The sequence below is a fragment of the Lepidochelys kempii genome, chromosome 2, assembly GCF_965140265.1.
Source record: "Lepidochelys kempii isolate rLepKem1 chromosome 2, rLepKem1.hap2, whole genome shotgun sequence".
Taxonomy (NCBI): domain Eukaryota; kingdom Metazoa; phylum Chordata; order Testudines; family Cheloniidae; genus Lepidochelys; species Lepidochelys kempii.
The window spans coordinates 23,116,010-23,131,404 of NC_133257.1; the positions used below are offsets into that span (position 1 = coordinate 23,116,010).

A 15,395-nucleotide genomic window follows, 5' to 3' on the forward strand; every position below is an offset into this window, starting at 1 on the left:
GGGCTTCTAGAATATAGTGTGCCTGCCCCATGTCCCTGTGTGTTTAACATTAGAAAGGTCCCCTCATCTGCAGGGGGAAGAGAGCTCATTTGCACAAGCCATTTCTGTTCCCACTTGGCTCAACATTTTGTTACTTGCTGTTGCAAGTAACAAAAGAATGTTTTTGAACTGGGCCCAGGCATCAGCTCGACCTCTTCTCTGAGCCGGGCAGACCGCTGCTGAGCCAAGATCCATGCTGACCTGTTGCAAAAATAGTCACGGCCTCTATTCACTGGAGATCATCATTAGTAACTATGGTTACCTACTTTTTCTTTGTATGGCTTCATCAGCATGCTTTATATCAGGCTCTAAAGAGGTTATGGGAGGTCAATTAAAGGCAGAGTGTTTCAGCATAATGAGTTATTCCGAGCATCCTCTCTTATCCAGTACATGACAAACACCAAAAACACAACAAACAAAGAAAATGTTCCCAATCCCTCCCATATTTAATCTACAGAAGACAGGACAGCCTCCCTTGTGCTCAGAAATCCAGTAAACACACAGCATGCATCAGGAATGCACTCCTGGGATTTAAATTAAAAGGCACTATTGACACTTGTCAGGACTAAGGCTAGGTCAGACTAACAGGGCAGTGGTAGCGTTACCTGTCTAAATATGGGAATTGTCTCCAGATACACTTTCCGAATCAAAATCTGCTAACTCAGCTTGGCCTTCAGGTGCAGTTTGACTCCAGCTGTCTGTACAGTCCGAGACAGCATCATCATCCCCTACTGTCACCTCCACCCAGTTCACATCGCCAGTGTCCTCATTTTCCTCACTACCATGGCCGTCTTGGCTGTTGCATTCCAATCTGTCCTCAGTTTGATTCCCTAACAAAGAGTCTTTTGGTGGATCATAGTCTCTGGTTGACCTCATGACTAGTTTGCCCACATTCTCTTCGTTCAGCTTTTTATGCTCCTGGTAGTGCTGCCGAGACACCTGGTTGCTGTTCTTTGGACTTTCATTTTGTTTTGATCCCTTTTTCTGGTTTTGCTCATTATGACCATCAACAATATACTGCTGTTGGTATCGGTCAATCCATTTTAATGTCCCAGTTCTTAGGGAGGATCTATTCTCCTTAAACCAGCGGACTATTTCAGTTCTAGTGAGCCCAGTTTGAGCTGCTAACTGGTCATACTCCTGGGGTGATGGCCACTGGGTTCTTGCAAATGTGCTCTTCAGCAGGTGAATCTGCTCTTGGGTTTTTTTGTTAAATGCTATGGAGGATTCGGATCCGGACAAAGAACTGGGTAGCTGGGAGCTGTTCAGCAGCTCAGACTGGCTTATTGTACCATTATGGAGTCCCTGATCCTTATTTTTTTTGTTGGATCCCATAGAGTCCAAGACAGCTTGTTCCATGCTATCCCTTAGCTTTCTCCTCTCAGAGAACCAGGAATCAACCTCTCTTCTACTCAGCTTGGTTTCCACCCTAAGCCTGTCCAATTCTCCTTGGGTTGGAAAAGAGCTTCTAAGAAAACTTTCTTCAAGAATCCTAAGCTGCTCTTGTGTTTTCTCTTTGAACCTCTGGGGTGTGAAATCTGCGTATGTGTGGTATGTACGCCCGTGCCGCGCAGCTGCAATGGCTAACTGATCTTTTGCTATAGATTCACTAGTGATGTGAACAATGCCCCTTTGACTTCTGTATCTGTGATCACTGAACCACTTCTTGATCTCGCTTCTGGAGAGACCGGTTACTTCTATTAGCCTGTAGACTTCTGCATCGTCAGGAAATTGGCTCATGATAAAACTAGCCTTTAGTTCTGCTATCTGTTCCTTGGTCTTTTTTCGGTCATTTGTTGGCGTCAATGGTGCAGCATTCAGCTTGGGTGAGACCTCAGGCACATGAACTACGTGTGGACGCTTGACTTCTGGGGCACCCGATAAGGTCTGTATTGTCCGTTTCTGTCCGTGATTAGCAGCTACAGCAAGTGTAATCGGTGAGCAAGAAACTGTTGATCCATTTGACACTTGAGTCAAAACCAGGCCAGTCTGGCCGAGTATCTGGCAAGGCAAAGCTGTTTGGATAATTGGCTGTGGCATTTTTGCAGCTGTCAGATGAGCTGGCAGGACAGTGATGGTTTGGGGTACTGACTGGATGGTTCCATTAAACATCTTCTTTCTTGCCTCTTCTACCTCTTCTGGAGACCAACTTATTCCATGCTTCAAACGCTGGGTAGCAAACCAGATTCGGATTTGCTCCTCTGGATGTTTTGATGCTGCTGTCAACCATGACAGCTCTGCTTGGGTTGGGTAAGGAAATTTATTAAAGGAGTTGATCATGGTTGCATTAGTGTCCAGTGCACAATTGTATTTGGTACTGTTCAGAGGGACCGGGACCTTGGGGACAAGGTTGATATTTGGTGGCAGCTGTACAGAGGGCATAACATGAGCCAATACATCATGAAGAAGGTCAGCTCCATTGATACAAGCAATAGATTCAGTGGTTTCTGTAATGACACGGGGGAGTGTCCCCTCCACATGGTTTTCCATACCTCCCTCTTCTGTCTTTTTGGGACCCCTCTTGGTTTCCACTTTAGGCTTTCCCTGTTTCATGATTGGGGTTTTACTTACATTGATCTCACCATGAACGGCTTCATCACACTCTGCATTTTCTAATCCACTGTTTGTGACAGTGACAACATTATTCGTTGTCTCAATGGATTGCTCTAACACAGTCTGATTATTGCGTTTGATTAATTTCAGTTTAAAATTATTCTCTCCCGGGTGATATTTTGTGTTGTGATCAGATAAGGAATCATATTTTTTGGTTGTAAAGTTACATTCAGCACACACGTAGAGAGGGTTGAGGATTACGTTTGGGTGCTGTGTGTCAACATGCTCCGTAAATTCATTTAGGTTTTGCGTTGAATAAGGACAGTATTTACATTCATAACCACCTTGGGGTTTCTTGGATTGATTCTCAACTGGGGCTTTCCCATCCACCATTTCACATTCTTTTATAGAGCTTTCTGTATCAGCAGCCCAGCAATCTTTAGAATCTTGCTGGGGTGTGCCAGCACCCCTTTCTTTTAAGGCTTCTCCGTCCTCAGGAACAGCCTGCTCCATTAGTTCAGGTGTTCGCAGCATACATGGAGTTGTTGACTTTCTTTTGCTAGCCATAGCACCTATTATGATGTGCAACTGTTTCAGACGGTGACTCTCTTTTGGGGGAACAAACCCAAAGAAGCTCCCTCTAATGGCTCTGATTTTCCTTGAATGTTATGGCCTGGTATGTTTCCAAAAGAGTTTAAGTGCCATCTGTGATCGTCAGCTCCAACCCCCAAACATACTGGGCTGCATTATACCTGCAAAACAAAACACACACACACACACACACACGATTAGATTCTTATTTATAATGCATTTTTAAAAAAAAAAGTCAGCCCCCAAGACATGTGCATCTAGGATTCAATCCTGGATAATGCTGAGCACCCTCTTTTCCTTATACTAGATAGACGGATGTGAAACCACTGTTTGCTTCACATGTCACAAGGCATGAGAGCATCTAATATTCTTTTCCCAATGAATTCAGGGGCAGGATCAGGCCGACAAAGGACAAAAGGAATGAACACCCCAGAATGAAAAATTCATTAAAGGTAGAAAATGGCACTGGAACAGAAGTCAAGATGATCAGACATAATGTTTAAGACCCATTACAGAGCCAACACATTTAGTTGGGCAAGGGAGAAGATACACAGTATTTATACACGTATCTTTCTTTAGAAGCAGCAGCTTCTATTACCATTATTTTTAAGTCTACAATTTTAAAACTGAGTATGTTTTATATGAAACTTCATTACGCCCCACGGTGGCTTGCATAGTAAATATATGGCTACTGAATGAGCGTGGTTACTAATCCAGGGTGATTTCTAAACAAAGATATATGGTGGTCTCACTTGTGTTAGTACATGCAGAATGGAAAGACGGAGAGTTAGGGCAAAGCAAATATTTATTATACACAGCCACTCAATTTCAAAGCGCTACATTTTGATTTAGAATAGGTTAAAATAGATGGCAAATTGCTGCATCAGCCCTTTGTGAAGATCTACAAGTTACAGCTATATAAATAAAGTTTCCTTAAAGAACACTTTTCACTGAAAATCGATAAAAATGACTGAGGAAAATTTCTAGAAGGCCATTTCTCTCTCTCTCTCACACACACCCCCCCACCCACCCACCCTTACTGTACTTTGTTCCTGCTGGTGTTATGATCAAACTATAAGTTATATACTGAATTTTCTGAAGGATTTCCTTAGCTCTGTTTAACTGTTTCAGGGGTTGGATTCACATGATGTAGGAATTTGAAGTCCTTTTTGATTTGATTTGATGTTCTGCATGGATTTCTTCTTAAGTTAATGTTTTATTTCTTTAAAGAACATGACATCAACACCAGTCAGTAGAATAGCAAACAAGAACAAAATGACACAAGCTGTATTATGAACTCTCTGCGCCGACAAAGGGAATGGAATTTAAGTGTCACAACAACTTAATGTACCTTAAACAAAATATTGATGTCAGTGTAAATTTCACTTGTAAGTAAATGGAAGAGTTAAAGAGACATAGATGTTGGATCATATTAAAGAAGTTCTGTATTAAAAATCACAAATGAGTTTGATTCCCCATAGTTTAAATTCCAGGGTATTACTAATTAAGAGGCCTCTTGGTTTTTGGTACTGTTTCTCTCCCTCTATGTGTGAAACTTGCAAGCTGCTAATTGTGTTAGTACATTCTAAGACAGAGTCTGTTCTCAAAGCAATCCTTTGTAACAACAACTACTCACACACACACACAGAGAGAGACTCAAAGCAATACTCTGTAACAACAGAAACAGCACCCAGAGACTCCCCGATCTTTTGTTGTATTCATCTCGCTTTGTTAACAATTGTGATTAAAATAGAGATAGAGGATGTATGTGGATGGATGCGTGGTGTGGATAATAACTGAATGATCAGGGAGGTGCCAGCCTAAGAATGCAGTGTGCATCGGCTGAAGAAGGCGTCAAGTGGAAATAACCAGAGGACTCCCGGAGGGCAGACTGGAATCCACCCAACAGCTTCAAGAATGGGAGAACCAAAGAACAAGATAACATCTGGCAGCACGGAGCCATCAGGAATGTGCCATCTGCTGATTGATTCAGCAACAGCACAATGAAGCAATTCCCATAGACTGGCATAGGAAGAAATTCCTATAAAAATGGACTCTAGAAAGTGAGAACTTTGGGGTCTGATTCTGCAAACCAACTTCCAGGAGCATCAGATGAGCATGTGACAAGGCCCTGCTCCCTCCGCATGTCCAGGCCACCTGGCCAGTGGCTTGGCATGAGCAACTCTAAGGCTGGTAACTATGATAACAACCTTGCAGAACCTGTGTGTGTGTGTGTGAATGAATGTGAGAATAAATATGAAATTGAATGGGATGTTATAGCTATAACTAACTGCTTACTATGATTCTTTCTGTATTCACAATAAATGTGGCATTTTGCCTTTTCCCCTTTAATAAGATCCTGCTGGTTTTTATTTTATTGGTATAACAGAGACCTTCTGAAAATATCTGTTTCTCGGTAATAATGGCAGATTTTTCAGAGATGCTGAGAATCTGATGTTCCCATTGAAGTTAGATGGAGCTATAGATGCTCAGTACTGCTGGAAACCAGGTCAAACTCAAAAAAGGTCAAATTCTTCTCTTGGTTACACAGGTATAAACCCAAAATAACTGCATCCATGGGCTTCAACGCCAATGGATTTAACTGTCTGGTTCAAACTCAGGTAATGCTACTTCAGAAATAGGCTTTAAAAATCTTGTAAATGCTGTTCACATTTCCAATGGCTCAGGTCCTGAAAGTGCATCTCACTCAGGTGCAGAGGCATTTCTCTAATTCACAATCAAACCTGGATTTGGTTCACTTTGGGATCACTCAAGAGCTCAAGGTAGTGCAGAATGTCACTGCCCACTTGGTGTGTGGTGCATCAGGCAGAAGCACATAACACCAGAGAACTGCTTCCCTGTAAATTGCTGGGTGGAGCTCAAGGTGCTGGTTTTAAGCTATAAAACACTGAATGATTTGGGACCCCGTTGACTGATCCCTCTCCTTATGCCATGTTCCCAGCGATCAGCAAAGACATGCACTTGAACTGACACCTCTTACTGACAGGACGTTTTCTTTGATGGGTCCTTAACTCCAATTTGCTTCCTTCCTTGATCTGTCAGAGCCTGGATTTTGTAAACTGCTGTGCATGCTGCAGAACTAATCTTTACTAAAAGGTAGCCAGGGTTCATAGATGGAGGAGCTGGATATGGAAGGGGACTTATGGAATGAGTAGGTAGAGGGCCTTTATTTTTGTAAGGGGACTATTAATTGGAGAATTTATGGATCAAGGTACTATATGGAAATAAATTTAAATTTTTCTAATTGCCTGTTTTTGAATGCTGGGAGGAATCCAGAGCCTAGCAGAGACATCGGAGGAATCTAAATTAAATAATGATATAACATTCAATGGCAGTTTTAACTGGATACACTGTTTTCCTGTCCAGGGTTACCGTGCACTATTAAACAGATACGGCATCCCAGCCCAAAACGTGCCTGCATTTCAATGGTGGGTGAAGCGATTACCTAGATTTCACAGTGTGGAGCACCTGGGCACGAACGGCTCTCACTAAATGTGAGTTGTTAAAATGATACAGCTAAAGTGTGGAGGAGAACACAGCTGAAGATGCTGTTTGTTATATAATAGACGTCTCAGCATAGATCCATGCTGTCTTGGTCATAGTCAGCTTCCTCTCATCACCTTTTATTAGTATGGACAGCTCTGTTCTACGTACTAACAGAGACTATGCCTTGGCATGCTGGGGAGGTATGCTAATACATATTGGCCCCAGTTCAGCAAAGCACTGATGGATGTGTTTAATGTTAAGCACATGGTTAAGTCCCATTGGGACTCAACGGGAATTAAGCACATCTTTAGGTGCTTCAATGAATAGGGATGGGACTGTTTCATGTGCCTCAGATTAAGCATATGCTGAAATGCTTTGTTGAATCAGGGCTATTATGTTCCATATTCCTCTGACCTGACAGCACCGATATTGTACACCAGAAAGGATAGTGCTGTCCAAAGCCTTGCAGAGTCTGATGCGATACATCGGGGTACTGTACACATTTGGATTGACTCAAACAAGATTTCTCTTTTTATTTGAAGAGTTCACATGAGGGGGCAGAATTCAGGTTGCCTAACTGTCTTGTGCATTATGATACAGACTTTAATTACATGGTCACATACCACTTTTACTGCAGGCCCCTGTCTCCACTGAGCGTCACTAGTAGAAACAGTTGTTTTCTGGAAGTAAAAAGGGCTCATGTATTTTCACCACCATTGTGGCTAAATCTACTCAGAGCTGGGTTAGATGCTGCAGCGGTGAAATCTTTTGCTACTACTGGTGGTAGTAGAGCTGGTGCTGGGAAATTGTTAGAGAAGTGCTGGGGGATGCAAGGCCATCCATCCTTATCCCCCCCTCCATATGGGACAGATTATTCCATCAAAAAGAACAAATTCAAATTTGCCCATAGAAGAAACTCATTTTTATACTGCAGTGAGCACAGTCAGTTTATTAATAGATTATAAAGTCAGAAGGGACCAATTTGATCTAGTCTGATCTGTTGCATAACGGGCCATAGAATTTCCCTGAAGTAATTCCTCTTACATGTTTCAGTTTCCATAACATGGCAAAATCCAGAAATCACCCAATGAAATACAACTGCAGAAACATTTTATAATTATTTCTAAGTTTCCACTATTCTTGTTCTAAAATAAAGATTAAAAGAGAGAGAAACAGAGAGAAACAGAGAGAGACAGACAGACAAAGAGGCCACTTTGGTTTCTAGTCATCTCCCTTTCTCATTTTGCACTTCACTACTTTTAAATAATAATACCACCTCGTTCTTCAGCCACAGAGCTCAAAGTGCATTACCCTGGCATTATCATTATCCCCATTTTACAGGTGCCAAAACTGAGGCACAGAAAGGTGAAGTGACTTTCCCAAGGTCCCTGAGCAGGCCAGTGGCAGAGACAGGAGTGCAATTCCCAGTCTAGTGCTCTATCAACTAGGCAACAGTGCCTCCCTAAGAACATGTTTTATTTTATTTTGTTTTTGTTTTATTTTCTCTAAAAGAACCATGTGGTAAAATCAGCAAAAGAAAGAGAATCAAAGAGGCATCAAAGCCAAAACAAGACTTATTGAGTGTGTGCATATGAGGATGCTCAGACAGAGTGAAGGAGCCGAGATACCACGATGGGTACGTTATAAATAGCTACACGGACAGATGGATAGATAGATGTAGAAGAAAGCAAGACACTGTTCCAGTTAAGATTGTGATTAAGGCTAAAAATTGTACAAGGCTCCACTTGGGCACGATCTCGAACAGCTCTTACGCAGAACAATGTGGAAGGACTTTTTTTTTCCCATTTAACCTACGGTTTATAAATTTCTTTTTAAGAATTAGTTTTTCTGCTCAAAAAAATTATGACCCTATGTGCAAATTAAAGACAAATCAGATGCTTCCCTTTAGAGATTTGTAAAAAGTTAAATCCATTTTGATCATCGTGTTTATTTGCAGGAAAAGATCCACAGAGGTTCTCCCCAGTCCTAGACATCAGTGAGATCTCTGTGATGGCACAGAAAACCACCTTGACCCCTTGACCTTTACGTGAGATGGCCTGCCTGCAAGACGAGAAAAATAGGGCACAAATCTCTAGAGCCCCCGGAGATGCATCTCAAACCAGCTGATGCATACATTGTCTTTTGCTGTTAGGGTGAGAAAAACATGTCTCCAGCGCTTGACCTCCTCGATGGGATGTCTGCCAAAGTGCAGAGACGTTATGAATTCAGACGTCCATGGTGCCTGCCCCTCCAATACCTTGGCTCACGTCTCATTTGGGATAAATTAATATAAAGTTGTTAAGAAGCCCCCTCCGGCCCTGAAGCTACCAGTCAGTTCTCATACTAAATGAGGACCACATATGCCAAATCTCAAAGAATCACACCATATGAATTTGGAGGGGCTGCCACATCTAATTTAATAGCTGTTCACTGGGAATGTCAGAGAAAATAACAGAAGTGTCTCAGAGCTTTCAAAAGGAAGCATCTTGTCAGGACATCAAAACCCACAAAAGATGGCTTTTAGCTTCGTTGGGTCTTCTGACAGAGTTGTTAAATGATTCTGCCTCTGCTCCTCTGAAATGGGAGCCTCACAGACAGCTTAAAAGTTAACTCGATCAGCTGCTAAGGAAGAATATCAACTTGCTAGCACAGGGGTTCTCAACCTTTTTCTTTCAGGGGCCCCCCAACATGCTATAAAATCTCCACGGCCCACCTGTGCCACCATCACTGGTTTTCTGCAAATAAAAGCCAGTGCTGGCGTTAGGGGGTAGCAAGCAGGGCGACTGCCTGAGGCCCCATGCCACAGGGGTTCCCATGAAACTACATTGCTCAGGCTTTGGCTTCAGCCTTGGGTGGCGGGGATCAGGGCCCCGGGCTTCAGCCCCATGCGGTGAGGCATTGGCTTTCTATCCTGGGCCCCAGCAAGTCTAATGCTGGTCCTGCTTGGTGGCCCCCCTGAAACCTGCTCGTGACCCCCCTGAAACCTGCTCATGGCCCCCCATGGGGCCCTGGACCCCTGGTTGAGAACCACTGTGCTGGCATGAGTCACCATGTTGTACTACAGATGGCTGTTTCTGTAACTAGTAATGATTTAAAACCAAACAAACCCCAAACTCACTCAGCTACAGCCTAGCTTTGTTCCACAGCAACAAACAAATCTACATAGAAAACAAAAGTTAAACCTCATCTCACAGCCTTCATTTAATTTTTCAAAAATACTAAGATTTTTTGGGGCCAAATTCATCCCTGCTATGAAGCCAATGGTATTTGCCAGGAATGGATTTTTTGCCCCAGTCATGCACAGCCTCCCTCGCCACGACCCAGCCTGTTTTGTTGTTTATGTTTCATGAGATTTGGGAACCCACTGACCTTCCTTTCAGTTGCTTTTGCTGACCGAAGCAGTCTCAGGCAGTGTGGGGGTGCAAAGATGAGCGGTTGTTACTGGTGTTCCACCACACGAGTCATGGAACTAGGCCCCAGCAAGCACATTAGGCAGAGAGGCCTTAGACCAGTGACTCATTCAGGCCAAGCATACATGACTCAGCCGGACATGGGGATGACATGCAGACTTCGCACAGCCAAACCCTCGCCTCCTTCCTGCACCCCCACCCCCTCAACCTAGGCTGCCATATTACTTTTTTGTCTTGCCGTGCTAGAACACAAAATCCTGGTATTTCATGCTCTAAGACACAAAAAGCTAAAGACAACAAGGTTAAATATGAGATCACTTGTCTCTCAACACACAGCTGTATGCCTGAGCTTGATCCAAGCCAAACTCCGTGTGGGTGTGTGGGTGCGCACGCACCCTGCTACTGACAACTGATTTGAGCTGATCGTGTACAAGTCAAAAGTGGCCTGCTCCTTTAAATATATCTTCTTAAAAATACATTATAGCATTTGAGTGGCCACAGTGAACGGCTTTGTTACTGTTTAGCTTTGGGTCAGAATAACTCAACTTCCCCCTCACAATGACTTTTCCTGATGGGTTCTTAAGAACCATACAGAGAGACAGGCTGCGGGAAATGAACCACTGCTTAGGCCAGGTCTACATTAGAAAAGGTTTGCCAGTATAGCTATACCAGTGTAACTATATCAGCAAATCCTTCCAGTGTAGATGCAGCTTATACTGGCAAAAAAGTGCTTTTACTGATATAGCTTATGCCAGTTCCCTGAGCTAAATAAGTTCTACTGGCAAAACCACTTTCATGTCAGTATAACTATCTACAATAGGGCTTTTGTGAGTATAGAAATGTAAAAAAAAAAAAAAAAATCCACTTCTCGATCTGACATTTCTGTACTGTCAAAAGTTTCTAGTGTAGACCTGGCTTCAGGAGTTGTTCTAGCCTAGGACTGATCAGACCAAGAATCAAAATCTTTACTGGCTGAACGCTGAACCTCTTGACAAGTGAGCATTAGCTCCTCTTCATACCGTCACATCCCTCTCTTTCAACACTTGTGGCCCTAAACACTGGCCACCTCTTAATCTCTACTTTGGGGCTCCTTCCCCACAATTATCTGCTTGAGGAACAGTGCTCCCTCTAAGCTGGCTCCTCAGAGGAAGCAGCAGTGTGGAAATTTTCCATACAGCTGGGACACTGCCCATTTGCACAAAGCACAGCCCAAAACCCAGAGAGGAGCAACTGCAACCAATGTGACAGAGAATATGAGGGCGTGAGAAAGTTATTTCCTCACATCATCAGAAATTGTAAGAAAGCTGTCCTTAAAAAGCAATAAGGAAATCTGCGTAACTCTGAGAGAAAGGAGAGAGTAGCAAAGATGGGATCAAGCTACACAGCATCCTGCTTCTGTATCAAAATTGGCCAGATATAATAAATGGGTAAGGGATGAAACCCCAAACTGTTTGCAACCCTGTCCTGGGTGAATTGTATCTACTGCAGATTTATACTCGAGAGGTCTGTCTGCTTTAAAAATAAAAAAAAAAAAAAAAAAAAAGACACCCCCACCTTCCTCTCGACACACTTTGGCATCCCTTGTATGGCTTGTCATGCTAACAGAATCTAACTGATCTGTCTTACTCAGTTGTCTGCTCTGCCATACATCAGCACAGAGAAACCCCAGCACCTGTCTTCGTCCAGGAATTTGTGGCAGGGAAAAGAACAACAACAATCAAAATAAAATATAAATTCAAACAAACAAAAAATTGGGGTTTCACTTCCAAGATATAGAAAGGGTGTGAGTGGTGTCGCCACTTTGAACAGAGAGGGTTGGGGCTTTTTTGCTAATCTTTTGGTTTAATTGATCAGTAGCCTAATCTCCATAAAAAGTATGTTCTTGATAATAAATTTCCTGAACACAAACATTAGTCTCCACAACTCAAGGAATGAATTGCACCCTATGACTCAAAACTGTAACAATATAAAAGCTACAAGAAACAATGCCCCAGATCGGATGTCTAATTTCACTGAGTTCTGAACTGCCTCACACAGTTCTCCAATTCTTTTCTTTGGAACCCGTTCCTCGCAGCGATTTACAGATGAAGCAGCTGGGGAACACACGTTGAAGCTTGCTAGAAGGGACATCTCTGACAGAGAGCATCCAAGTCTTTATGCCTTCAGGTTTCAGGATATTATCCCAGTTTACAGTGCAACAAATCAATCTGATTGAAAAACAACTACAGTCTACATTCATTCCTCTTAGATGCCATTCAGACACTGTTTCTATCAACTCACAAACTGCATGAGCACTTTATAAAGTAGAAAATCAGTTGCATTTATTTCCTCTTAGCAACAGAATTTCTTACCACAATCAGTGCTCTAAAGCCAAGCACTCTGCAATGCTGCATCTACTCTATACCTGAACTGGCTAGTTAATTTCTGACTTGCTTCATTGATGGCATCCTCTCCCCATACCTTTTAGACTTGTGTGTGCACATCTTCTACAAGACTCAAAGTGTAGATGTGCATGCTTGACTTTGAAACACTTGATTCCAAGAGGCATGGCTATGCAAAAGTCATACTCGAGGAGTTTAGGTCAGTGCAGATTTTAATTAACATTACACGGTCGATTATCATACAACACCCCCCATTTTTCACCACACAAAGAACATGGGAGGGGAGAGGGTAAAGGTGTGCAGTATATTAGAGTTATTATCCTGTCTCCATTCAGAAAAGCTAAATGCATGTTCATGTTGACAGAATATTATTCCCTTACAAATCCAGGGATGTGGGATGAGAGTTACATTTCAGGGTATGAAAAGGAACATACACGGGATAGTGTTTTCTCCCCCCACAACTGTTTTTAGTATGCAGCAGTTGCAGTAATTTAAAAAAGCATAACAACTAGGATAGTGAAAATGCCATTACGTTCTACTGTAATTACATGCTCAGCACATTTTAATCATGTACAATGAATAAGCATAAATGGACCCGGGCAAATGAGACCCATAAGAAGGTTCATATATAGTGGCTGGTTATGACTTACGTGATTTACAGAAGAAAATAGTAGAAGGAGGGAAAAATTTTGGGATGATCTCACACTTGGAAGTTGGAACACGGTTTACATTTGGACAATGTGCTGGGGAATACAGACTAGATCTTCTAAACTTCTATTCATGTTGGAGCTGGCTAGAGGCTTGAGACCCTTTTGATTCTTTGTAGGTTGAATAAAATGGAATTAGAAGAAAATGGAATTAGAAGGTGAGATAAATGGAAATGGTTCTGAATAAGATTTATAATACTTGTGTGGAAATGTTAATTTATTAGGTTAATGTTAAAGATAAACTTCTGTACAATTTGAATTATTCTATTACTTTAGCTTCATAGAATATCAGGGTTGGAAGGGACCTCAGGAGGTCATCTAGTCCAAACCCCTGTTCAAAGCAGGACCAATCCCCAATTTTTGCCCCAGACCCCTAAATAGCCCCCTCAAGGATTGAACTCACAACCCTTGGTTTAGCAGGCCAATACTCAAACCACTGAGCTGTCCCTCCCCCCATACACTACTTCATGTATGTTAGCAGTGACAAAATGAAATAAACAATGTTATATTGCCATAAACACAATTTGAAAACATCCAGGTGTTCATGATTATGGCTGTTCGTTGACACCTAGAATTCTGTGACTAAAGGAAAAAAAGTGATTTGTAGTTTTTCTTTCTTATAAAATCATATGGTCAAGATTTCCAAAAGCGACTAGTGATTCTGGGCACTCTGCTTTTTCGGCACCCACCCTGGAACACTACAAAGGGCTGGACTTTCCGACAAAATCAGGCCCTCTTAAGGTGCCCCTTAAGGTACCTTTAAAGGAAGCACCCCAAATCACTAGTCACTTTAGTCACTGGTCTTCATCACTATAGCCAGCCAATTAAATATAGAACAAGATTCCATGTTGTTTTTTGGGGGCATTGGGAGGGTAGGAAATTTTCAAAGGGGAAATTTTCAAAGGCACCAAGGGGTACTGACTGCAGAGGAAGGATGACCCAGTGGTAACAGCACTAGCCTAGGACTTGGGAAACCTGGGATCAGTTCCCTGTTCTGCCACAGACTTCCTGTGTGACCTTGGGCAAGTTACTTCGCCTCTTTGAACTTTAGTTCCCCATCTGTAAGATGGAGATAATAGCACTGCCCTACCTTGTAGGGACATTGTGAGAGTAAATGCATTATAGATTGTGATGCACTTTGAGATCTACTGACTAGGAGTGTGGTATTTATTATTATTAAAGCCAATAGGAGTTGTGTGTCTAACTCCCCTCTGTGTCATTGAAAATCTTCCCTTTTGTCTTTAAACAAATTTGGCTTGTATATGACCAGTGTGATAGTGATTTGGGCTTATTATGGTATAAAATCATGTATACTGGGAGAGGCCTTATCAAACCAAGACATACCAGTAAATGTTATATAATTTATACAGGTTCTTTGTTCTCATTGCATACTTTTAAACTATAGACGACAGCTATTTTAAGACTTTCATAATGAAAAATAAACTTTGTCATTTGCATTGCTAAGAGTCCAAGGCCTCACACGGAATCAGGGCTACACGAGCTATTGTACATACACAAGTGGACAGTCCCTTCCCAGTTAAGTTTAATATTAAACTAAAATACTGTGTGCCGTGACTTTTAAAAAAAAATTCCCAGCTAGGATCATCAGTCGGAATATTTACAGTTGACGGCTTAAAGGTAGGCACTTACATCCATGTTTACGGTCCTAAATATAAGTGCAAAAGACACTCATTTGTCCCAGTGAAATCAACGGGAGATTCAGGATCTTAGCACCTTCTCAGGCTGCTTATATTTAGTTGCCCGAGTACAGTTTTAGGAGCCTGCCTCTTACAATCTCAGGTCAGAAAATGTTGACCCTGACTTTGTATTTTGGATCATCACGGACTAATCTGTCCAAAAGGGAAGTTTCTCCCCTAACCCTTTTTCACTTTGTGGTTAGTTTACACCCTGAAACATAATTATTTGCAGTACAGTAATGCATGGTGGTGCCACCCATGATGAGGGCCTCCATCTGGCAAACACTGCACAAACATAGTAAGAGACAGTCTCTGTCTAGAAGAGCTTACAGGCTAAACAGACAAGAGGTGGGAGGGAAAATGGACACTGGGAGGTGAAGTGACTTGTCCAAGGGTCAAACAGCAGATCAGTGGCAAAGCTGGGGATGGAATCCCTGTTTCCATACTTCTTGTCCAGTGCTCTATTCACTGGAACAGACTGTTTCTGCAGGCATGGCATGAAGGTTTATA

At 42.3% G+C, this 15,395-nt stretch overlaps 1 protein-coding gene across 6 annotated transcripts in view; it reads right to left on the reverse strand.

Moving 5' to 3' along the window:
* Positions 1-15,395, reverse strand: part of ZHX2 (zinc fingers and homeoboxes 2) — a 113,317-nt gene that overhangs the window by 5,950 nt on the left and 91,972 nt on the right. For 5 of the 6 annotated variants that reach the window (XM_073330223.1, XM_073330226.1, XM_073330229.1 and 2 more), the window contains one exon: positions 645-3,344. In XM_073330223.1, coding sequence (XP_073186324.1) covers positions 649-3,159 — 2,511 coding nt within the window. In that variant the 5' untranslated portion in view covers positions 3,160-3,344 and the 3' untranslated portion in view covers positions 645-648. Of the gene's footprint in view, positions 1-644; positions 3,345-13,131; positions 13,300-15,395 lie in introns of all 6 variants that reach the window. The other variant, XM_073330228.1, reaches the window with a different exon arrangement.